This window comes from Leptonotus elevatus, chromosome 1, assembly GCF_054856555.1.
Source record: "Leptonotus elevatus isolate MCC_2025b chromosome 1, RoL_Lele_1.0, whole genome shotgun sequence".
NCBI classification, from domain to species: Eukaryota; Metazoa; Chordata; class Actinopteri; order Syngnathiformes; family Syngnathidae; genus Leptonotus; species Leptonotus elevatus.
In genome coordinates this window covers 30,691,856-30,716,648 of record NC_141239.1, presented here as the reverse complement: position 1 = coordinate 30,716,648, position 24,793 = coordinate 30,691,856, and the positions used below count along the sequence as shown (strand labels likewise).

The 24,793-nt window shown below is 40.0% G+C and overlaps 2 protein-coding genes and 1 non-coding gene across 3 annotated transcripts; 1 reads left to right on the top strand and 2 right to left on the bottom strand.

Moving 5' to 3' along the window:
• The first annotated feature begins 1,583 nt into the window (after positions 1-1,583).
• On the top strand, positions 1,584-18,170 carry gsg1l (gsg1-like). Its single transcript, XM_086075767.1, has 5 exons — positions 1,584-2,076; positions 8,475-8,522; positions 11,278-11,430; positions 14,731-14,842; positions 16,128-18,170. The coding sequence occupies exons 1-5, from the start codon at positions 1,788-1,790 to the stop codon at positions 16,450-16,452; spliced, it is 927 nt and encodes a 308-aa protein (XP_085931893.1). The 5' UTR covers positions 1,584-1,787; the 3' UTR covers positions 16,453-18,170.
• On the bottom strand, positions 15,812-15,884 carry trnar-ccg (transfer RNA arginine (anticodon CCG)). The gene has a single exon. It is a non-coding gene; the product is annotated as a tRNA-Arg (tRNA).
• A 3,831-nt stretch (positions 18,171-22,001) lies between the features above and the next one.
• hoatz (HOATZ cilia and flagella associated protein) lies at positions 22,002-23,607 on the bottom strand. The gene has a single exon (XM_086090933.1). It carries the CDS (start codon positions 23,559-23,561, stop codon positions 23,112-23,114), a length of 450 nt encoding a protein of 149 aa, XP_085947059.1. The 5' UTR covers positions 23,562-23,607; the 3' UTR covers positions 22,002-23,111.
• Between the last annotated feature and the right edge of the window lie 1,186 nt (positions 23,608-24,793).

The following is a 24,793-nucleotide window of genomic DNA, read 5'->3' as shown; positions in this document are numbered from 1 at the left end:
GGTTTGAAATGGTCCACGGCAAAGGGGAGGGTGAGTGCACTGCAACGTTTACCGCGGCTGGTAGACTGCGCACTGGCTGCGACGGTGGCCCAGAACTTTAGCTGAGTTTGCAAGTGTTGAGCTGCCACACCGGAGGCGATGGGTACGAACCCCGCTCGAAGTAAAAAATAAAATAAAATAAATTTGTGGAGCAAAAAATGTAAGACTTCCAAAGCGAGTAATGTTTTGTTTTTTTCCCTACCCATACAGAGGAGGCATATATTAAAATAGTTTGAATGTATGGCATCTTGTATCTGAGTATTAAGTATCTCGAGGTCAGGCTGAGTTTTTTTGGGGAAATGAAAATATGGGTCACCCTAGGATAGGTTGTACACTCGCCTGCCGACACACAAATTTGTAATTGCTGTGTGCGTCTCAATTTATTTAAGTGCACTCATTTACCATTTACCATTATGGGCAAATTGGATTGAATTGATTTGGTGGGTAAATGGTATATGAATAGTGATTGTAGATTTGGGGTCTTAGTCCAGACACCAATAAATACACGCACGCACGCACATGTTGGGTTTACATTTCTAGTGCCGCACGTGCACACACGCACACACACACACGCACGCACGCACGCACACACACACACACACACACACACACACACACACAAAAGAGGTCTGGGATTGGCCTTGGGGTGGAGCTGTAAAATGTCAGCTGATGGATTGTCCGTGGAGTGGGGGCGGTGTCAAGGCCTCGTCACCTGTGACTTCCCCTTCCACCCACCCACCTCCATTCTCTACCAGCTATGATTGATCAGATGCTTTCGCACCGATTTTTCCACTTTCCACAGAATGTGACACTACACGAATGACAGGAAAGAAAAAAAGGAAGAAGGGAGGAGTCCTTTTCCAGGCTGTTGGACACTCATAGGCACAGCAGCTAATAGATTCCATTACTTGAGCTTCAGGCTGGGCAATTCATTGGTTTTACAATTACAGTAATTGGGAGTTTATTGTTCAAGACGCCTTGAGACTATTATCCAAAAACCAAAAGCGATTTTAATTCCTGGTAATGAGCGCACAACATGTGTGTGATCATTTAAAGATGTTTTTTGCATATGAAAAAAACGTACGTTATGCCAAAGCAGTCATTTATAAATACGTGGGCATAGGTCAAATGTGTGTGTGTGAGTGTGTTTCTGTGTAAGTTTGCGTGTGGGTGTGTCTGTGTGTCTTCTGTGTTGTGTGTGTCAGTGTGCAGCTTTGTTTGCGAGTTTGTCTTATGTTTTGTGCACATTTTTGTGTGTTTGTGAATTTATTTCATGCATGTTGTGTGTTTTGTTAGTGTGTGTATGTGGATTGTTGGCCGAATGTGTGTGTGAGGATTTTGGGTAGGATACAGTAAGTGCATGTGTGCGAGAGAGAGAGAGAGAGAGAGAGAGAGAGAGAGAGAGAGAGAGAGAGAGAGAGAGAGAGAGAGAGAGAGAGAGAGAGAGAGAGAGAGAGAGAGAGAGAGAGAGAGAGAGAGAGAGAGAGAGAGAGAGAGGAGGACGCCAGTGCGGGCTAAAAAGTCCACTCACAAGCAGCGGGGACGTGGACCAAACAAGTCCTCCTTGTCTTCACTCTCCACTTCCGCCAGGACCACCTGACTGGAGCGGCCACGGGAGTACCAAGAAGACAGGTTGCGTAAAATAAGAGGAGCGCGCGGTTCCCTGGCCCGTGCGCCATGCCGCCCGCGCCTCACGCCGCCTGACGCGCCTCGCACCCCACGCCGCCGCCGCCGCCTTCTCCGCCACCATGAAGACGACGCGCAAGTGCCGCGCTCTTCTGTCCGTGGGCCTGAACCTGGTAGCGCTGCTGTTCTCCACCACGGCCTTCATCACCACGTACTGGTGCGAGGGCACGCAGCGGGTGCCCAAGCCCAACTGCAGCGCGCAACGGCGCCACAACTGCATCGACTACGGCGTCAACGAGACGGACCAGAGCAAGGTGCACTACAGCTGGGAGACCGGGGACGACCGCTTCCTCTTCAGACGCTTCCACACCGGAATCTGGTACTCGTGCGAAGAGAACATCCACGAGGCAGGTGGGTGGAGCAGTGCGTAAAAGCGGCAGCGTAGAGACGCGCGAGCTACACGTTCGGAGCGTGTGCGTGCGCGCGCGTGTGCATGTGAGCTGCCAACAATGACCAACTTTTGCGTGTGACGTCATCAGACGTATCACGGCTCTGATGCGTTTAAGGAATCTGGGAGGAAAGGTTAAAACAAACTTGGTTCTGTCTTGACCACATCTAGCAAACTCATTGTTGAGTGACTCAACAGCGCCTCTGCAGGTTGCAACAAAGTTCTGCGCTCCAATTTGCTCTCTCTCTCTCTCTCTCTCTCTCTCTCTCTCTCTCTCTCTCTCTCTCTCTCTCTCTCTCTCTCTCTCTCTCTCTCTCTCTCTCTCTCTCTCTCGCTCTCTCTCGCTCTCTCGCTCTCTCTCTCTCTCTCTTTTAAATGTTCTTGTCTCAGTCGTAACGGAGCATCTGTACAACCCATCGGTTACTTCGCCTCAAAAGTGCTGACGAAAGAAACATTACTGCTGAATCCAATCATTTTATATATATATATATATATATATATATATATATATATATATATATATATATATATATATATATATATATATATATATTTGAAAGCATTGACATTTACGTTTTGTCATCTGCTGTGCAATTTTTAAAAAATCCCGTGATTGTTCTTTGTCTATTTGTGGCCCCCTGCTGCAGAGCACACATGCAGTAAAGTGCACGCTATCAAATTGGAGAGTCACTCACTGGATTGGATGTCCACCAACGTGTCTACTCTCATGGCTTGCCACCTCCTCCGTGCGCTGGGATGTAGTCACCAATGAGTCACAGCAACACTAAGTAAAGGAAAATTAAAATGCCCCCCCCCCTAAAAATAAGATTTTAACTGGAAACTAATTACATGTATTTGATAAAGGTTTTGTTTTTGCGACATAATCACATGCATCAGCGTGAGAGCAACAAAACACCTTACACCGTACCATACATAATCAGGCCAAAAAAAAATAAAAAATCCCCTTTCTGTCAGCATAGACCCGATTGTAAGATAAAGTGATTATCGTGTGGTGTGGGGTAAAAAAAATATCAATAATATGACTGAATTTTAATACTTACCCCTGTGATCACCATAGGCCAATACCCATCCATTATATGTATCTAAACGATTATCCTGCGGTGTTAGGGCACACACATGCTGGTAATTGGAACAAATCCATTTTTTTCCTTCCTTTCCAAACAAAATCAGCATATAGGGCCGACTATTGGAAGTCTGTGAAAGTTGATCCAAAGCGATTATCTTGTTATTATTATTTACCCTCCTCAATCTTCTTGAAGAAAAATAAACTTAAATTCTGTTCAATATTGACCAAAAATTCTTCCATGTGTGGTCAACACAGAGTTGGGCTGAGCCACAAACCCTGTGATTTTGACACAAAACTGTACAGTAGCCAATTAATCAGGGTACACACATACCGACAATCAGGCCAAATTTCAGCATTTTTGACCCATTCCAGTCAAAGACTAAATAGGCCCGATTATCAGATGTCTGTGAAAAATGATCCTGAGCGATTATCCAGCGGTGTAGGGTGTTTCAAATGAATTTTCCTCACAAACTTTCTGTAAAAAAACAGTCAGAGCCTGATGATCGTAAATATTAAAGATGTTATGTGATCCACAAATTCAGCGATTGTGACATGAAAACGAATGATAGCCATTTAATCAGGGTACACGCATACTGATAATGAAGCCCAATTTCAGCATTTTCCATACTTTCCAATCAAAGTCAGCATGACCTCAAAATCTGTTGGGCTGGTGTGTGCAAAATGTGGTTTTTATTTTATTTTTCAAATTTTTCATATTTGTAACTGGCAAGCCTGTTCAATATTTACAATACATGGTAATTGTAATTGTGATGTGAAACAATGGAACAATAGCCAGATAATCACAGAACACACGTACCGATAATCAGGCCAAATGTAAGCATTTTCCTCCATATGCATGACCTGATATCTCCAACGATGATCCTAAACGATTATCCCGTGTTGCAGGATGTGTTAAGAGTAGGGCTGTCAAACGATGGCATTTTTAAATCAGATTAATTACATCTTAGAATTCTGATTAATCACGATTATTCGCTTAATAAAAAAAGGCTTTTTTAATCAAAAAAAAATTCCCGCCAAATTTGAAGAGCACTGGTTATGTTTATTCTTTTGACATTTAATGTTATGAGGACGTCTTCGACATTTTTTGATCCACTGCACACGCTCATCCTCCTCATTTTCTAATTAGTTCATTACTTCTGAAAAAAATATTATAAGCCCAATATTTTGACATGAACAAATATTATAAATGTGATACGCAAACATTTATTAAATGCTTTAATTGAATGCATGTAATTATGTTTATTGCTAAAACAACAAACAACCTGTGCTACCGTCAACGTAGCCATCTGCTGTCACGCTAAACGATAATCTGTTGTCAAAATTAATAGTGTGATTAATCTACGTTAATTTATGATTAACTCATTCACTGCAATTGACGGCTATTGACGTCAAAAAATTCATTTGAACTATTTCTATTAGTTTAACATTTGCTCTACTTTTGTTAACAAGAGTATGAAAGCCTAGAATTTTTTTATTGTACATTTAGAACAGATATAAAATGTATGATTAATCGTGAGTTAACTAGTGAAGTAATGCGATTAATTACAGTAACAAAATGTAATAGGCGATTATTTTTTTAATCGTAATTAATTGCATGACTTCACAAGTTAACTCACGATTAATCACAAATTTTATATCTAAATGTACAATACATTTTTTTCTAGGTTTTCATTCTCTTGTTAGCAAAAATGGAATAAAATGTTAAACTAATAGAAATATTTAAAATGAATATTTGACGTCTATAACCGTCAATGGCAGTGAATGATAATTTTTTGTGATTAATTAATCAGTTAACGCTTTAACTTTGACAGCACCAGTTAAGAGTGATAAAAAAAGATATATAAAAAAAAAACAGCTGGGCTTGATGATGGCAAATGTTAGACCCGTTCAATACTCGTTGAATACTTACGACGCACGGAATTTGATAGTACTCTTTTGTATTTTTTGTCAATTTCGTCCACACAACAGATGTGGTTATGTGTGTTCAGTGTGCTGTGTTGATCACACAAATGTCTTTTTTTGTTTTGTGGCATGGAGCAAGCGTCCATTTGTGTCCATCCACTTCCTTGATCGGACCAATGTTTGGTCTCCATTTAAACGTATGGGTTTCAAATGGTTCCAGAATCAATAAAAGGACGATTAACCGAACCGTGTACTCCGTCCTGTGATCTGTATTCATGATGATCACCTAGGAGCTTCTCCAAGGTGGCCCCTGGGAGCTTTACGAATGAGCGATACAGGTTCAGTTAGGGTGTGAGCATTGTTTGGCCGGCTAATATTTTTGTATTACTCATGCTATTCTCTAATTAGCCACATGTCTTTAACATGTGCTACTTCGTACACTCAAGATGTGAATGATTAGGTATACCTGCAGGCAGCCAATGCAGTGGTGGTGGAAATTGTTTTCTACTGCGCAACGCTTACATTATGTCACATGGAAATTAATTTGCGTCCTCTTTATGGAGTCACCCTCTGTAGAAGAGATGCAAGGTGGGGGATGCGGCTCTTAGGGAATTAAGGGAAATTAGCTACACTTATCGTAAACATGGAGAGGAAAAGGTCAAAGCTGAGAAACAAGAAAAGGACGCAGATATGAAAATGACAGTTTTATTTTTTACTATAGGGCGTTATTTTATGGAGGGAGGGGTGGGTTCCAACTTGACATTGTTGATAACCTCTTATGTAATGTTTATTAGCATCGTACTTTATGACCCCCTTATATGTCTCTTTTATTAGCCTCTCACCAATATGCTTACGAGTGTTTTTTTTTAAAGAAAAATATTATAGGCGTGACGTAATTTCATACCCGTTTACTAGCCTCTCGCTAAAATAATAAAATAAAACCGCACTCAACTGCCAATTAAATACCACCGCAACCTGGAAAATGAACACTACTTCATCTAGCGCAGGGATAGGAAGAGACACCGTCCTGCCTGTTTTCCATGTCTCTCTCCTCAAACACAGCTGACTCAACTGATCAGCTAATCAGCAAGCTCTGTAGAAGCCTGATAACGATCTTGTTAATCAACCAGGTGTGTTGATGGAGGGAGACATGCAAAACAGGCAGAACATCGGCTCTCGAGGACCCGGGTTCCCTACCACTGATCTGAGCGTCTTTCTTCTGCCTGCGCATAACTACATCTGCATGTGTGACCCGTGATAATATGTCTGCTTAAAATCTCAGGTGGCTAGAATATATTCCACTGTGTTGTCACGGACAACGAGGCACTCTAAAGCAGCTATAACAGCTTGAAGCCCAAGTCTACACGCTGTCAGTCTTAAAAACAATACATAGTCCGCCTTCCTCGCTCTTCCATCTCTCTCTTCGTAATGTGTGTGTACTGTAGGCCTACAACGAGGCACTCTAAAGCAGCTTATCTGCAAGAAAAGTCATAGCTAGCTAACTAATTGCATGTCACAATTGTGCCGGATAACTCCTGATGCGAATGAAGGCGCTCAAGTTCTTATATCGTAGGGTAGGATAACTCATGCCAAACTCCATCATTTGTGACACGGCGCCGTTTTAGACCTGCCCAAAAAATGTGGCAAACTGAAATTGTGAGAAACCGTTTGTTATATCTCCACAATTCAGTAGTGCATAATTCTCAGACTTTGCACGTTTTCAGCAATTTTGTATGAACGTGTAAGTCTCAGAATTCAATGTAAAGGGTCTTTAAAGTGAGAGGTTGTCAATGGTTGACTACGGCTTGCAGCCTTGATTTTTGTGTGATTTCATGTACCTGAGTGGAATTTCAGTGATTACCCAAGCTGCTGAGTATGATGATGATGTTTTAGTATTTATTTTTTGCCCTCTCCCCCCCTCCCCATTAAGTTTTGAAAAGTGATACGACCGCATCGGGTTGCAGTTGAAGCGTAATTACATTTTACATTCACGTGGGTAATCAGACGCCTTTCTCTGCTTGCTGCGTTTGTGGCGCAACGACATCACCTGTTTTTTCTTCTCAAGTTAACCTTGGAGATGATGAATGGCGGATAACTACGCCGCGCTGGAAAAACATAAACACGTTGGTGTACTTTCATCACACGACTGTTTGACTATTTGACTTTCTGATTGTAGTGTAAAACTGTGAACCATTGTCAACAGTAAAAATATAATGCAAGTCTACTTTGGGTCGAGCGACTTTACTACTGCTTATTTAATCTGACTATATTACTTTTAATAAAAAAAAGATGTGTATGTGTTTATCCTGTGATGCTTTCTGAACTGAGTGGTTGAAATACAATTGTATCTCAGAGCATCTGCAGTTATTTCATTTGGGAATAAGGCTGTGCAGCATGAGGTCACGACCCTTACCAGTAAACCAAAATGCTGAATGCCATGTTAACAATCTGACAGGATGACCTGTTCTATATTCAAACCAGAATGCTGGGTGTCAAGCAGGGCAGCAATGGGTCCCACTTTTATAGTCATTGGTATGACCCGGCCGGTGGATTGAACCCACAACCTCCCAGTCTCAGGTCGGACACTCTACCACTAGGCCACTGAGCTGACATAGTCACAGGACTTCACTTTAACTCATTCACTGCCATAAATTCATTTAAAAGAAAGATTATTAAAAATTAGGGGCAAGAAGCAATTTTTTTTTTCAATTGTAATTAATCACATGACTTCACTAACTCACGATTAATCACAAATTCTATATGTTCTAAATGTACAATAAAAAATACTGGGATTTCATCCTCTTGTTAACAAAAGTGGAAAAAAATGTTAAACTAAAAGAAATAGTTTAAATTAATTTTTGACGTTTATAGCCGTCAACGGCAGTGAATGAATAAAAAAAAAAAGAAGAAAGAAAATATTATAAAAAATTCGGGGCGTCAGGCAATTAAAGTTTTTTATCGTAATTAATCGCATGACTTCACTAGTTAACTCGCGATTAATCACAAATTTTATGTACAATAAAAAAAATCTTGATTTTCAACAAAAGTGGAAAAAAATGTTTAACTAATAGAAATAGTTCAAATGAATTTTTGACGTTTATAGCCGTCAGTGGCAGTGAATGAGTTAAGATTTTTTATTTTTTTACTACAAATAGGAAGTGTATAATATTAGGGTGTGCATAGTATTATGTTGCTTTGATTCTTTGCTTCTTTTTCTGTTGTCGTAATAAACTCCTGGTATGCGTTGGTGCGTCTTCTGCGGGCTTAATTCCCAGCCGCTCTCACCTTGTCCTCCGTTTCCTCTCCCGTTGGTTTATCTCCTTTACTCGTGTGTCTTTTTGTGCATCTCAGGTGAGAAGTGTCGCAGCTTCATTGACCTGGCCCCCGCCTCGGAGAGAGGTGAGTAATGACGGCCATTACGCGTCCTCGCCTGCTCGAGGAAATCACAAAGCAGAAAATGGATGGCAAATTGAGTCGATGCTGAAAGATAGGCCTTCATTCAATCAGTGGGTCATACATATACATTTTTTTTGTTTACCTGCCTGCATACATTGTCTACTTATACACAGTATGTACATCATATCATACACTATCTACCTATCTTTATAATCCTAATAATTAAAAGTTAATCACAATACATACATCTCGTCATACACAATCGACCCATGTACAACCAACCCATCAAACACATCCTATCAAATACTATCCATCAATTACATGCATCCTATATTAAACTAAATACGTCTTATCATGCGCTATCTGCCTACCAATGCACATCCTATCATACATTACTGTAGAGTAAATATTATTACTCTATTTAGACTAAATTTGACTCTATTTACGGTGAGATCAAATAGACTCAGTTTTAGAGTAGGCTAAGATTTACACCGGAAGGTGAGTAAAATAAAGAATTGAAAATTAAATAAATAAAAGTCTCTCAAGGATTGAGGGACCAACTCACAACCTTCAGCTTGGGAGACTGCCACAGTACCACCTGAGCTACGCCCCGCTTGCTGTTTGCTTATCTCCAAGAGACCAAAGACATCGTTTTTGGTCTCTTGGAGTGATGAAGATTCCAGCTGACACGAGCGATATACTAACACACAGCAGTAGCTGCGTGGCGCAGGGAGTAAATTGGCTGTCTCCCAAGCTAAAGGACAGGAGTTCGTTCCTCTACCCTTGAGTGACTTTTTTCCCCCAATTCTTTATTTTTCACTCTTTTAAGTGTAAATATTACTCTAAAACTGAGTCTATTTGGTCCCACTCTAAATAGAGTCAAATGTATGCTACAGAATTGACTGTGTACCACTTCCTTACATATACTGTATATCATGTCATACACTGTCATTTACATCCATGACCTGTTTGTGAAATATGTTCCTGGTCGAGGAAAATCTCAAAGCATAACCTGCTATGCACGGTCCCCAGATTTCTCATTCCCAAGTAAGGCCAGCGACAACAAACATGAGGTTAAAGTTTTATTTATTTTAGCTTCAGAGGGAGAACAATGCTAAAAAAACAAACAAAATAGGTCTAAATGAACCCTAAACTTTCTTACAACAAAACACCAAGGTCAATAAACAGGGGTAGACAAGTTAAAAAAAATGCTTCTGTCCAAGTCAAAAGACAACGCCGCAGCATCCTCTAAAGTACTTACACTAGGATGACGGGTGCAAAACACAACACTTGACCCAGATGGAAGTGGGAAATTGGGACGAGCCGCAGATAGCACTCAACAGGTGGTTGAAAAAAGTCATCTTCCTTGCTCTGACCAATCCTATGGTGATATCAGGCTGGGCCCGCCAATCCGCTGCTCAACTGTGGGAAGCAAAAAGATAATAGAACATGTAATTATACATTGTGAAAACCATGACAGGGAAAGAAGACAAATTTTAAATCTCTTGGAAAAAGAGAAATTGAATAATAGTAAAAATTGTCAAATTCTACATTGTTTCTTGAAGTGTACAGATCTGGCTGAGAGAACATAGGGAAATTTAAAATCAAGTTTCATATAGATAGCATATGGTTATTATTATTCAGGGGAAGTAGGTTAGTAGGCATATTTTTCACACTCCATACCAGTAGGTGGCGGTAATGTACCTAAATAGTTCTTGCCAACCACCTTAAAACACTGCTACAAGTAGAAGAAGAAGCAGAAGAAGCTGCTGCCCCTGCTCACAATAAGGCACACATACACGCGCAAAAATCTACAGCAAATAGATGTGAAAAACAGAATAGCATACCATACATACACTAACAAAAATATTTACCTACTTGTCTATATACAGTACATGCATCCTACCATGCATTATCTATCATACACGTATCTTATGTATGTAACTTCTTCAACTTTGACCTCAGCTACCACGACCACTTATTGATGTGAGCCACATTTGTTGTTGAAAAGCAAGCGAGTCCTTGCGCTTCGACCCGCTGTCACACCGTAATCTTCCAAATGCTGGCGTGAAATCAATGGAGATTGGTCACGCTAATCTTTTCACTTCCGCGCTCGTCCGTCAATCGGCCACTGATGAAGTGACCGGTCGCAAGCCTGCAAGTGTCGCTTGCTCTCATTTGGTACCTGATGGGCAAGTTATTATGGCTAAATTGAAATATACTTGATTTAATTAAAATGTTAAATTGAATTTGTAATTCTTTTTTGATATGTTAAACAGACGTAAAAAAAAATCTTTAATAAAATAAAATACATCAAATAAAAAATCTGTTCATCTTGTGTTGAAAAGCAAATAGATAAACAGAATTAAATTAAAAATTGTGTGTGACAGTGAACGGCAAAAGGGAGCACGCAGGGTTGCAACTCAGCCGGATCTCGGTGGAATCAGATAATCTTTTAAAATTGTGTCGTGTGTGTCATGATGGCACAGCTTGAGCCTTGTAGTGCTCCAAAACGTGAAGGAGGAGAAAAAAAGAAACAAACCGAGAGCGTAACAGCGAGATTCCCTCTGGACTCAAAGTTGTTGTGTTTTTTTTAAACATGTCCATCATTTTTGCAAACAACACATATTTGTGTTCTATATCAATCAATCAAATCTAACTTAAAGATGTTCCAATACATTTGTCCAAACTCCCCAATTTCATCACTTTTTCCCAATCCTTTTGAAGATTCCCTAATTAGTTGTGCGTGTTGTGTCAGGCGTGCTGTGGCTGTCGGTGGTGTCGGAGGTCCTGTACATCCTCCTGCTGGTGGTCGGCTTCAGCCTGATGTGTTTGGAGCTTTTCCACTCCAGCAACGTCATCGATGGACTGAAACTGAATGCCTTTGCCGCTGTCTTTACTGTGCTGTCCGGTAAGGTCAAAGTCTCAAATTACTTGATGTGCAAAAGGAAGTGGTTCCAGACTAACTAACTAACCAACTAACCAACTAACCAACTCACAAACTAACTAACTGTGATGTGCACAATTAGCTGGTAACTAACTAACTAACCTTGAAGTGCAAAAGGAAGTGGTTCCAGACTAATTAACTAACTAACTAACTAGCCTTGATGTGCAAAATTAGGTGGTTACTAACTAACTAACTAACTAACTAATCTTGAAGTGCAAAAGGAAGTGGTTCCTAACTAACTAACTAACTAACCAACCAGCCAACCAACTAACAAACTCACAAACTAACTAACTAACGAACTAACTAACTGGGATGTGCACAAGTAGCTGGTAACTAACTAACTAACCTTGAAGTGCAAAAGGAAGTGGTTCCAGACTAATTAACTAACTAACTAACTAGCCTTGATGTGCAAAATTAGGTGGTTACTAACTAACTACCTAACTAACTAACCAGTCAACTAACAAATGAACCAACCAACCATTTAACTACTCACTCAACCAACCATTCAATACCTAACCAACTGAACAAATAACGAAGACCCATTAAACTGACTAACTGGGCAAACACTTGACTAACTGACCAACTAAACTACTAACTCACCAATGATCAATAAATTGACCAACATACTACCCAAACGACCAACCACTGAAATTACCAATTAATAGTGATGTTAACATTCTTTCCGAATTCTCCCATTGCTGTACATGCTTGGAGGAGGTAAAATAACATTTGTCTGTGTGTCGCCTCTTGTCAGCATCAAACGTCGAGAAATATTGGAAAGTGCAGCTTCGTGCGAGGTCATCCGAGTTCAGAGGTTATCCTCCGTGTTGGTCCGTCAGGGATTGGAACTGCCTTAAAGCTCTTACACAACAACGTGTGTGTGCACGTGTGTGTGTATGTGTGAGTGTGTTCTTACACAAGAAGTTGGCATCGCTGCCACCATTCTGCAGATGCCAAGACAGCATCTTGCATTAGAAGTGAGCAACAGACTCTTCCTCTTATGACTTCTTTTCATCAAATCTTGAGCACGTGAGGAGAGGACCACCAAGAGAGGATCTCTGCCTAGGCTTTCTCCTTTGAGATCCATTAGATCATGTCTAGGAATTGGAATTTCCATAATCAATAAGATCAATATTTTATCAGAGTATTTGTAAAAAGGCAGATTTAAAGATTAGGAGTAACGTAAAAGGACAATTAAGACTTACCATTTTAAAAACATAATTTACAAACTTTTTAAAATGGACTCCCAATTGCTTTCTAATGTGCGAGTTGTTTGTCAGCTAACCAACTCAAGAATCCATTACCAAATGCCACAACTAATAAATAAGATTTGACCAACCAGTTAAATATATTGGAATGTCCAACCAACAAACTAACCCCCCAACTGACCAGTCAACTATTTACATTTGAAATTTGATAAACCAATAAACCAACCAAGTAAACTACTTACATTAGTAATAAACTAACTGACTGATGAAGTAGATTTTACCAACCAATTAAATGGATTTGATCAACCAAGAAACCAACCAATTAACAGCCAACCAACCAACTGAACAGGTAATCATAACTAATGAAATAGATTTGACTGAGGCTGAATTATAAAAAAGAATGAAAGAAAAAAAAAAACGGAATATATAGCGATTTACTATCAGAAAAATGTCAATTCTCCCCTAAATTTAACGGGAGCAGTTTTGGGATTATTTTATGAAAACACAGTTTAGAAATATATGTATAAATAATAAGTAGCAGACCCACTAAATTGTAAGAATGCAGCTTTGGACTGGTCATCAAAGCTGCACACTTTGCTATCTGTACGTATTTAAAAGCAGAACATAAGCAGTAAGCGCCATAAATACATCTAATTAGCAATCCACTAATGAGTCTCTTACGCGTTCGTCTGTTAGCTGACGTCACCGACCGCTGTGGACCTTACGAACCGACTCAGTCCACATAATAATGTGACGCACGTTTCCTAGAAACCGGAGCGGATGCGTCGTCAAGGTCGGAGAGGAATGATGCTCTCTTTATGGCCCGCTGTAAATCTCGTACACTTGTTATTTACCCCTTACACACACACACACACACACACACACACTAACACTTGTTTTTGTATCATCGTGGGGACATCTCATTGACATAATGCATTCCCTAGCCCCTTCCCCTAATCCCAACCATCAAAAATGATTGCCTACCCCTATTCCTTACCCTAACCTCAACCATAACCCAATTCAAACCTTAACTCCAAAACGAAGTCTTGACCCTCAAAAAGAGGTCTGAACTTGTGGGGACCACCAAAATGTCCCCACAATTTCAAGTCGGTCCTCGCAATGGTAGTTAAATCATGAAAAACACGCATGTATGGGCCGCACAATGTAGCAAAGACAAAAGCACACACGCGTACACACACTTAGCAAAACACGTGGTGGCGTTTGACGGAGTGTTAAGATGTTGACTGATGATTACGTCCACACGTGCAATTGATCCAACGCCCCCGACGGGCAGCTTGTATGGATCAGTGGGCGTCGTATGATGACTAATTAGCATAATTATAGCCGCTCTAATTGACGACTGCTGAGCTCAGCTGCAAAGTGGGGCTGGACATCTTTCTTCATGCTCAGTCTGCCTTGTTATCCTTTGGCGGGCCGTGTCTTTGGTACCTGTGACTGAAACGTTCTCCACCTCTTCATACCACCCCTATCATGTATGTAGCATGAAAAAAAAAAAAACGTACAAAATGTAGTTAACAGTGGCGTTAGCCGGCTTGACAGCAAACAGCAGCATGACGGAAGATTTTACCAGAGGTCCGACTGACAGTCAAGCAATCAGGGTGGTAAACTTCTCATGACGTTGCAAAGAGCTACCCTCGGTGGTACAGTAGAAGCAACCAGGCACAGTAAATGCCCAACTAAGGATAAAATGCCCTTTGAAGAAAATGAAAAATCAGATTGAATTGGTATTCCACTTCCGGTTCATTTTTTTTTAAATCAAATCATTGACCTCAATTGAATTTTGCTGGGTAGTGTTGTAAGATGAATTTGAAATCATATTCAAGTGTTTTGGGGTCATACGTAAGCTTTAAATTATTCATATACAATGAACATTTTTAGTTGGGAATTTATTATTTGTGATTTTTGCCAATAGTGTCAAGTCTTTGTCCGTAACGCCCGTGAATAGGGGAGGACAATACTGGAATTTAGCCTTCGAACGAATGATGACGCGTCCTACTGTTCCGTAAGTGTAAATATTTACCTGTTTGTGTATCAGGTCTTCTAGGAATGGTGGCCCACATGATGTATACCCAAGTGTTTCAGATCACTGTCAGTCTGGGTCCTGAAGATTGGAGGCCTCACAGCTGGGATTATGGATGGTCTTTCTGGTGAGTTTACACACATTTTTTTTAAGTAATCCAAAATCTGAGCGTGTAACCCAGGTAGAAATTGAACCCACAATCGGCAGATCATGAGGATGACACCTTGTCCATTAGGCCAAAACTGTGTTTTTGGGTGAGAGTTGGGTTGAAGGAACAGGATGAGGGGGTTAAAGGTATTTGACAGAGTGTGAAACCCAGGTAGAACTTGAAACCACAATCTTTAGCTCCAGAATTTAAAACCTTGTCCATTTGGCCCCCGGGTGTGTGAAACTTGAAACTAATTTAATATTTCAGGTCAGCGTAGGAAAAACTGACTCCCTCCCTCCACCCTCCTACATGTGACTGTCCACAAAGTCTTGGTCCTCCCAGGTCAAAAAGCTATCGACCCTGGATAGTCCGTGGTCCAAAAGTTTAATAAATAAATAAAGCTTTAGCATTAGGCTTTATGATCTAATGTGAGAATCTGGTTGATTGATCGATTTATTCTTCTAAAGTCTAAGTCCTACGCCTTTAGGGTTAGCGGTTAGGTTCCAGTCAGTCTAACTGAGTTAAGGTTAGGATAAGGGGATATCGTCAAAGGTTACAGGAAGCAAATATTTTGACTATCCTTAGTGAGCTCAGGAACCAAAAGTCAGTTAGCACGCCAACCTACGATTGGATTTTAGGGTTAGGCTCCATTTGGAAAATATGGGTGAGGGTTCAAGTGTGGAAGAAAAGGAGCTGTTTTTGTTTGTTGGCACTGATCACTTCATGAAGAAGTCCCTACTACTTCTATCCACCAGAAGCCAGTTTTCCACCCTCTCTAATTCCATTAATGAGGTGAACCAGCAATTCTAGGTGGCAGAGGCTGATATCCAGTCCATGAGGAAATTGGGTCGGTGTCAGTTTGGAAAATGCATTTCTTGAATTTCACAGGTCAGGTCGTATTCAGTAGTTAAAAACAACAGTGAGCTTGAATACCATGGAAGAGCCACTTAACCCAGGTGGGACTTGAACCCACAATCCCCAGCTCCGGAGGCTGATGCCTTATCCATTAGGCCACTGGGTCTGTAGCTTCCTTTCCAGGAATCAAAATTCTTGATTGTCTCAGACTAGTTTAGGTCGACTGAAGTCCAGTGTTCCTAAATATCCATTAACTGAGAATGTGACCCAGGTCTGACTCACACCCCATAGGCCACTGGAACTACAAAATAGCAAGTCTGGGATATAGTAGCAGCTAAATCAGATGTCTGGGTAGATTTTTTTTTGGAGTGAAATCTTTCCGTACTAATGTTGAGATTTCTCCCATCAGCATGGCGTGGGGTTCTTTCACGTGCTGCATGGCCGCCTCGGTCACCACGCTCAACTCCTACACCAAGACGGTCATCGAGTTCCGCCACAAGCGCAAACTGTTCGAGCAGGGTCTCCGCGAGGAGCAGAATTTCCTGGACCAGGAGGCCTTCCACTACTTCCGAGAGCGCTCCCTGCAGTCCATCTCGGGCACATTGGACGTCTACCCGGGCCCCGGGGACATACCCGGGTCCCCGCCGGATCCAGGGGTGGTCCGGACCAAGATGAGAACCGCCTCCATTGACTTGGGCGAGAACACGGACTCGCTGGGGGAGGAGCAGTGCTGAAGGAGGTCACGGAAGTGGTCCTGAATCTGGAATCGGTTTGAACACTACAATTTGAATGTGCAGCCGCCTTTATTTTATTAAGAAATGACTTGACAAGACAAATGGAAATATCAATGAAAGCAGACTTGAATTGTACACTCTGTCTATATATGTAATAACAAAGTATGACATCATATATAATGCAACAATCAATTCACTGTGTGGGATCCTGTGTAGGATTTGTGAATTTTTTCTCCTATTTTTGAATCTTATGATGCTATGTGTAGTATTTGAATGTAACTCATTTTCTATATATCATTACAGACAATAGCAATGATAATGTGCCGAAATCAAAGTTAATCTCCTACTGACTAACATTAGCTAAAATTAGCCACAGTCACACTGTGGTTTAAATTTGAGACATTTCTACGTTTGTACGTTTAAACCCATTTATAAATATTAAACAGGATTTTTTTTGCTTTGTAACCACAAATTGTATGCTAACACTATAACCAGCATTGAGGCAACTAGCTAACATTAGCTACGATAATTAATGACAAATTGTACATTTTAGGTGTCTCTGTTTATTTAATATGTTTAAAACATTTGAAATATAATCAACTGTAGACTTCTTGTATTGTCACCCCAACCATTGGCTAATATGTCAGCCTTCATTGAAACAATAACAAACATTAGCCACAATTAGCCGCAGACAACCTGAATGAATCTTTTTTAAATAGTGAGTTTTACAAATCTTAATGTTTATTTGCACAAATAACAAATGGATGACTTCTTGCATTGTTAGCACAAAACTGTGGCTAATACGATAGCGGTAGCTGTTCATTATAGCGTGTAACAAGCAGGTAGCTCGCTAGCTGATATTGTGTACTGACAAAAAGGGTACAAATGTTTTTGTTTTAATAGAAAATAAAAGTTTTTATGTGGGATTGCTTTCATTTTGCACAAAAGCAGCTAGTAAGTGACAGCTTGAAAGGAAGTGGAATTTTACTGCGTTCCTACATGTAGCATTTTGAATCAACTTTATTTACACGCCATTTGAAGACAATGAATGTAAACAGTTGACATAACAACAACAATAAGTGAAAAACACACTAGCTTGTGTTTTTGTTTGTTTTTTGGTTAAAAATAATTTCTCCTGGCATGAAATAATGTTTAAATATCCAACAATATTACTAGAGATATTCTGGTAATCACTTACAGCAAATACATTCATAAAATCTCATGTCAGTATTATGTTATATATACTTTAAAGATGTTGTCACATGTTAAATATATTGTGAATTGAGATGAGATGAATGGAAGAAACAATTCATCAACATTTTACATTCCATAATCCATCAAATTTATTTCACGGAACATTATGCCTTTTTTGCATGTCCCCTTTTTAGGAAACATTTTGGAATATCCACAAAAAATACACACAATATAAAACATTTCTGCCAAGACAGACGGCCTACACGGCCAACACGTTAACCCTTGGCAGCGTCCTTGGGGGAGGTTCTTGTCCCTGAACTTTGGCATTGAATGGATGCATAAAATGATTTACGAGTCTGGCTGGGATATACAGATGATGGAAATCCAAGGTGGGATCCTTGACATTTCAACAACAGGGGCACAAGTTAAAACACTAACCTTGGCACAATAACCTATTTTGATGCAAAAACCCTGTCTTAAATCGAAACTGTAATTTTCAATTCTAACCTTGACACGAAGCCCTAACTCTGCTTTATTAAATACTTTAAAACACTAACCTAACTTTCTGACTCTGAACACCTTCATTTAAAACCCCAACTGTAATTTCAAAGGCTGGCTGTGCTTAAACCCCTCCTACTTTGAAACCCAAGCCCTGGTTTGAAACCCTAGTATGAGACCCAAACCACGACTTGTAACGATACTTTCAATCCCTTTTTCTGATCTGAAACCATTACCTCAGATCCATACCCTAATTTTAAATCCTAACTCTAATTTAAACCCCAATTTGGGCTACACCCCCTAATTTAAAAACCTGAATTCTGTACTTACCCTGCCCTAATTTGAAGTCCACAAATGACAACGCAATCATCACTTCATCTTTCTTTCTTTGTTGATTTTTGCAGTCGCAGAAAGGCGCAAGTTGACACCTAAGCACAAAATCCAAGCGTAATGAAACAAAATTGAAGTGGACGCTATAAAGAGTGAGCGGAAGGTGCTACTAAAACGATGATTCAAATCCCCCTCAGACCTGTAAAATCAACCCAAAACAACGGCAACACAAATTAATGCAAATGAGCAGCACTAAACATAAAAGTGAGCAGCGTGTGCGTGCGAGCGTGTGTGTGTGTGTGTGTGTGAGAGAGAGCTTTAGTGTGTTACATAACGCTAGCAGATTGTAAACAGCCGGGATTAAATTGGCCCTGAGATTTCGGGAGGATTTAATAATCCCGAGACAATTTTGAAAGCCTCCATGTCACTATTTTTCCCATTTTATTTTACGCCAGCTCATCAATCCTTCACAAAAATTGCCAAATGCCTTTATTAAACATACGTCATTTATACATATATTTGAAGTATGCCAGCTCTGTCGACATTTTATTAGGTCGAAGAGTTGAAATGTTAAAGTTTGTGACAAGCATGTCCAAGATTGGAATCTAATTATGAAATGTTCATTTGAAAGCCTAATCCCGTCATGAAACCCCAAAATTGGTTTTGAAGCCTGATTTGAAACCATTAATTAACCATGACTTGAAACTATAACCCTGGTTTGAAACCATAATTTGAAACCAAAACCAAGGCTGAAAGGCTGATTTGAAAGCCTAACCTTGGTTTCAAACACCAATTTTAAACACTAATCCTAACTTGAAACCCGAACCCTTGCATGAATCCTTAATTTAACACCCTAACTCAGACTTGAACCCCTAATATGGTACCCAAACCGTTGTTTATAACTCTAATCTTGGTTTGAAAAACAAATCATGAATTGAAACAATAATTTGAATCTGTATTCATTTTTTTTTAGAGAGAATTTGAGTCTCTATTATGACCTTAAAATACAAACCTTATCTCGCCTTTATTGAAACCAAGAAACCCAAATTTGAAACCCTAACCCTGTGTAAAAAGTCCTCTGTAGTTGATAATACATGACTCGTCTGTTAAAGTGATTTTAAAAAGAAAAAAAAATCCATCAGGAATCTGTAAGTCTTTTTGTGTGTGCGTATGTGTCGTGTATGTCTCCAGTCATTCAGCTCACTTTTCATCTCCAAACCAAACTTTGAGTGGACTCAACTTTTTCGGCTTTTTTTTTTGTTTTGTTCTGCTTCCTGCGGGGCTCTCGGTGCCGTCCCAGCGCTCCCGTTGCAATGATGCAAGCGGCAGCAAGCGCTTCACAACTCCAATAAAAATTGCAACAAATGAAAGAGTTGAACAGAGGCTGAGCCCAGTTTCACCGGCCCACACAAAATTGGGTCGACATGTCTATTATTAAAGTCACTAGCGCCCCCTGGAAAGTTAGGGAAAAAAATACCCCAAGACCAGCTTCAAGGGTCCACACTAAATTGGTTGGACATTAAAGCATGTACGAAAAAGTCTGAAGGGCTCATAACTGTAACTGAATAGGAAGTGAGCCATTTTGGGAAAATTATTTTAGTTGCTCCCCTGAAAAATTGGGAGGAAATCATGACAGGATAAACACCAAGGTCTCAAAATTGAACAGGAAGTCAGCCATTTTGCTTTTAAACCATCATTTTTGGGCAAATTACCAGGATTTTTGTTGCCCCTGACACTAGTTTCACAGTCTGATAGACATGAAATGGACTGGAATTGTTGATGACAACAAAATGTTTCAATCAAGGACCCATGCGCTTAACTGAACAAGAAGTTATCCATTTTGGTTTGAAGAAATCAATCGGGTGTGCCAAAAAGTCTCAAGGACCCGTGCCTGAAAGTGAACAGAAAGTCAGCCATTTTGGTTTACTAAGCATCCATTTTGGGGCTCATTTCCAAATTGGGTTATAATAGAAACAAAAGGATGGCGAGGCTTTGACATTCCGCTGGCGAAGGTCGCTTCAAGGTGCGCCATGACACTTGTTCTTGAAAAGCATCTTTTTGCAAGGCCACCGCCACCAGCGTGCTGTAAAAGTGGCCAGCGTGTTGCTTTTACTGCAGCAGCGTGCGTATTTGCTGTCTTGTGTCACGATGATTTGTGGAGACACACTTTAGTAGCACTCCATTTTTTTCTGCTATGACACTCAAGACCAATCCCTTCACACAAGATATATAATGACACAACCTTGAATTCAAACCCCAAAACAAAACCCTAACACTTATGTCAAATTGTTAGACCTGCATTGAACCCCTAATAAGAATCACTGAAATTGGCTTCAAACACTCATTTGAAATCTTAAATTAAGTTTGAACTTTTAGTCTTAAAACCGTAACCTTCCTTACAGACTTTAAACCTAAATTCGAACACAAAATTTGTTTCTTGTGACTTTAAACTGGGAGTGAGATTCTTCCATCCCCCTAAAACCACCCAAATATTCGGAACCCTCCTTAATTTTGTGAGTTCGGGACGTGCTCGACTGTGTGATTACTGCCGTGTTGCATCACATAAGCTGCTCTCAGTCATTTGTATTAATTACCCTCACGCAAGCATTGATGATCAATACTTGCAGGAATGAACTCAAGGCACTTTAATAAGAAAAATAGAAGATTATTATTATTACATTATAGGAACGACCCGCCCCAGCAACCACGTCTTTTTTCCCCCCAAAGGGAAGGCAAAAAAGTTGTGAACATTATGGATATTTTAATTCAGTGACGTTGATGCGGCTGTGTGAAGAACTATACTACCCTCTTAAGGTCAATTTATAACATTACACAAGCTTTCGTGGATCCATCCATCAATTATCTGAACTGCTTATCCAACCGTGCCAAATACTGTACACATCACGCATTGCTGTATTTTCAATTGTTGAAAGTATTGTTCATATTTTAGTAGTAGCGGTAGTATCAAACTTACTTCTAAAACCTTAACCCGGGCTTGATACTGAAATTTGAAAAACATTAAATATGAATTGCCAAAAAATGACAAGTGTTAAAGTTGAAGAATACCCTTACACGCAGTCACCGTCCTGCCTATGTTTCAGGCTCCAGCACTAAAACGGGAAATTTGCCAACTACAAGCCTGACATACCGGGTCGGTATCTTTCACACAGAAGAAAAACATGGAAAAACTCGAGTTTCTCGGTGAAGTTACGGTTTAAGATAAAGGCTTTTCTTGTTGCAAAGAAATTTTGAACAAGTTGAAAACTTGAAAAAAAAAACGTGTTTTGCGAGCATAAAAATGGTCTGCCACGTTTTGTAATCTTGAACATAACCATGATGAAAAAACAACACTCCCTCTACGTGAGATGTGAGATTTATGCCTAGTTATTAGCAAACCAGGGATGGGCATTTTCTTTTATCCATGTGGATAAAATAGTTTCAATTTAGAGGTGTACAATCTGAAAATTTAGATTTTTTTTGGGGGGGGGGCAGCAAACTCCTCCTTTTGAGTAATAAAGTATTTGCACGTGTTTACTTCCCATCACTGTTTATAGGCACAACATAAAAAAAAAACTGAGGAACCACAGCATACTTTACAATCCATTGTACATAATGTTACATGAGCATGTTGGAGGAATTCGAGGCATATTTGGACTTTTTCCACCACGTGAGCGTCTCCTTAGCTGCAGAATAAGCCTGGACTTGGAAAATGGCTCATCTGCTTTGTTCCGGAAACTTTATCAAGGCCAACTTTGGGTGGAGGATAACTTTAGGCTGAAAACGTTAAAGCAGTCAGGAAACCAACAGGTCAAGTCAGTCGTGTCTTATCCTATTATGGCAACAAGTCATGTAAGCTCGTGCCAGAAACATAAGTGTTCCTTGTAAATGGACTCCAAGTGTAATCAACTATTGATTATGCTATTATCTAGAAGTTTATAAAACTACTTTGAACAAGCAAGAAATCACATTTACTGTCAATTGTTGGGGATTCAAGCACTCTAGTAATATTGGCCATGTGTTCATTAAGAAATTGTTTATTGATGCTTAGGTTCATTTTTCCACTAAAACTTCAATTCTGCTTTTACAATGGCTATTTTTAGTCTCATTCAAAGAATTGAAAGTGATTGTCTTTCCTGGCGGTTCATTTAAATGTTTGTGGGATTCACATGCCAATAATTCCATCCTTATATATATAATCTCTATAACTTTAAAGTGATAAGTACTGTACTTAATGTATAAAATGACTTTTGCATTAGTTTATTCATAATATGGTGCATTCAGGGCCTGTAGGTATTCCTACCGAGTTGCCCAGTGTTGTATGGTGCGTTCAGGGCCTCTAGGTATTCTTGTGGACTATTGTCATGTGATGCATTCAGGGTGTCTGGGCATTCTTCCACAAAAGTGTTGGTGGTGGTGCGTTCAGGTCTTCACAGTACTAAATTCCTATACAATACTTGTGCTGTATTCAGGATCTCCAGGTATGTCATGTGGTGCATTCCTGGCCTCAAAGTAGCCTTGTAGGCAAATGTCATATGGTGCTTTCAGGTATTCCATAGACTTCATTGCGGTGTGGTGCGTTCAGGGCCTCGAGTTTTATGGTGCATTCAATGTCTCGACGGATCTCATACCTGCGCGGTTCAGTCCAGTTGCCTGACCATCTCCTCTTCCATGTTCAACTCGTTCGTCTTGTCTTTGTGCGCCTTGTCTCGAGGCGTTTTGGGTTTAAAGGCCAAAGAGAGCAGCTCCTTCTGGATCCTCTGCTCCCTCTGGCGCCGGAGCAGGGCCAGTGTCTCCTTCCTCTGAGCCGCCATGGCCATGTAGCGCTGCCGCTCCTCCTCTCGCTGCTTCGCGGCGTTCAGGTTGGGCGGCTCGGCGCGACGCGGCTCCAAGTGGCCGCTTCGCTCCGGCCGGGACACCGGCAACCTTTGCGGGATGTCCGACGACACCAGGCGTGACTCGAGCGGCGTCGCCATGCACAAGGTGCTCCATAGCAGTCGGGCGTGGGACACGTCCTCCGGAGAGGAGCCGCTGAACACGGTCAGGACGTCGTTTGAAGCTTCGATGCTGCGCTGCGGAGGTTCCGACATTACAGGTGCAATTTTTCGTTAACTTCGCTTGGCACGGCGTCGTTTGGAATGGTCGTCATAGCAACGACAAATAACCCGGAAGAAGGGGGGGGGGGTCATCGCAAAGTAACTTACTGGTTCACGAGTTGAGACAGAAGTCAATCAAATGCGCTAAATAACATATGATATATAGCCTACATGTGACGTAGGAATACGCATATTTTGCATTTTAGTAAAAACAGCAACACTGACAAGATAACTTCCGGGTTAAGAAACATCAACAGTAACAAGATAATCATACAAAAATACTTACGTTTTTAATTTACTCAACACTTTGGCCGCCTCCGTTCTTCGAACAGCCCACTTTGGCCCACAGGCATTTGCATTAAAAGGCGACCGGAAATAATTTTGTCATATAGTTCAGACGTTTATTTTATCCAGATATTGATCAATAGAAATTGATGTACTTTTTTATGACTACATTTAGTTATGTGATTAAATTGCTCGATTAATATATTGTAAACAATAAAATGCATTAAATAAACTAAACTAAATAATTTAAAAAAAATTGTTAGGTTTCAAATAATTACTTCATAAATGATCATTTCATTAACTATAAATAATTGTACTTGAACATGAGAATTAATATTTAATTTTAATTTTATACCTACACGCTTAATTTTTTTTATTTTAAAAATAATTAATTACTAAAAAAAATAATGAATAAATAATATAAAATAAAAACTATTGACTACTATTAAAGTTATTTAAATGATTATAATATATGAATGTATCTTACAGTCAAAACATTTTTTGTATTTTTTTTCATCTACAAGTGACCCGTTTTAAGCATTTCCAAGCATCAATTAGTCCCTTGGCAGGCATTATATGAATCTATTTAATAATAATAATAAGAATTATTATTATTATTATTATTATTATTATTATTATTATTATTATTATTATTATCAATCCATCCATTTTCCGAACCACTTATTCCTCACAAGGGTCGCGGGGGTGCTGGAGCTTGTCACAACTGTCTTCAGGCAGGATTATTATTATTAAAAATGAAATGCGGCTCTTGAGCACAAAAGCTTGCCTACTTCCTGTCTTTTCCTGATTGCTGAATGGAATTATGTGGGATTTTGTGTTGTTGCCAAATTTGGACTAAGTAGGCTGGTCTGGTGGTCCCGTTCCAGGCCCAGGTGTCACGGTCTTTGGGGGGGAGGAGGAGTAAGTTCCTCACCATCTTC

What these genes read in the sequence shown, in the direction of transcription:
- gsg1l (XM_086075767.1), top strand. Translation starts at nt 1,788, where the DNA reads ATGAAGACGACGCGCAAGTGCCGCGCTCTTCTGTCCGTGGGCCTGAAC. An exon ending in AGAGAACATCCACGAGGCAG is followed by an intron (nt 2,077 to 8,474) that starts GTGGGTGGAGCA and finishes TGTGCATCTCAG; the next exon opens with GTGAGAAGTGTCGCAGCTTC. An exon ending in GGCCCCCGCCTCGGAGAGAG is followed by an intron (nt 8,523 to 11,277) that starts GTGAGTAATGAC and finishes GTGTTGTGTCAG; the next exon opens with GCGTGCTGTGGCTGTCGGTG.
- hoatz (XM_086090933.1), bottom strand. Translation starts at nt 23,561, where the DNA reads ATGTCGGAACCTCCGCAGCGCAGCATCGAAGCTTCAAACGACGTCCTG.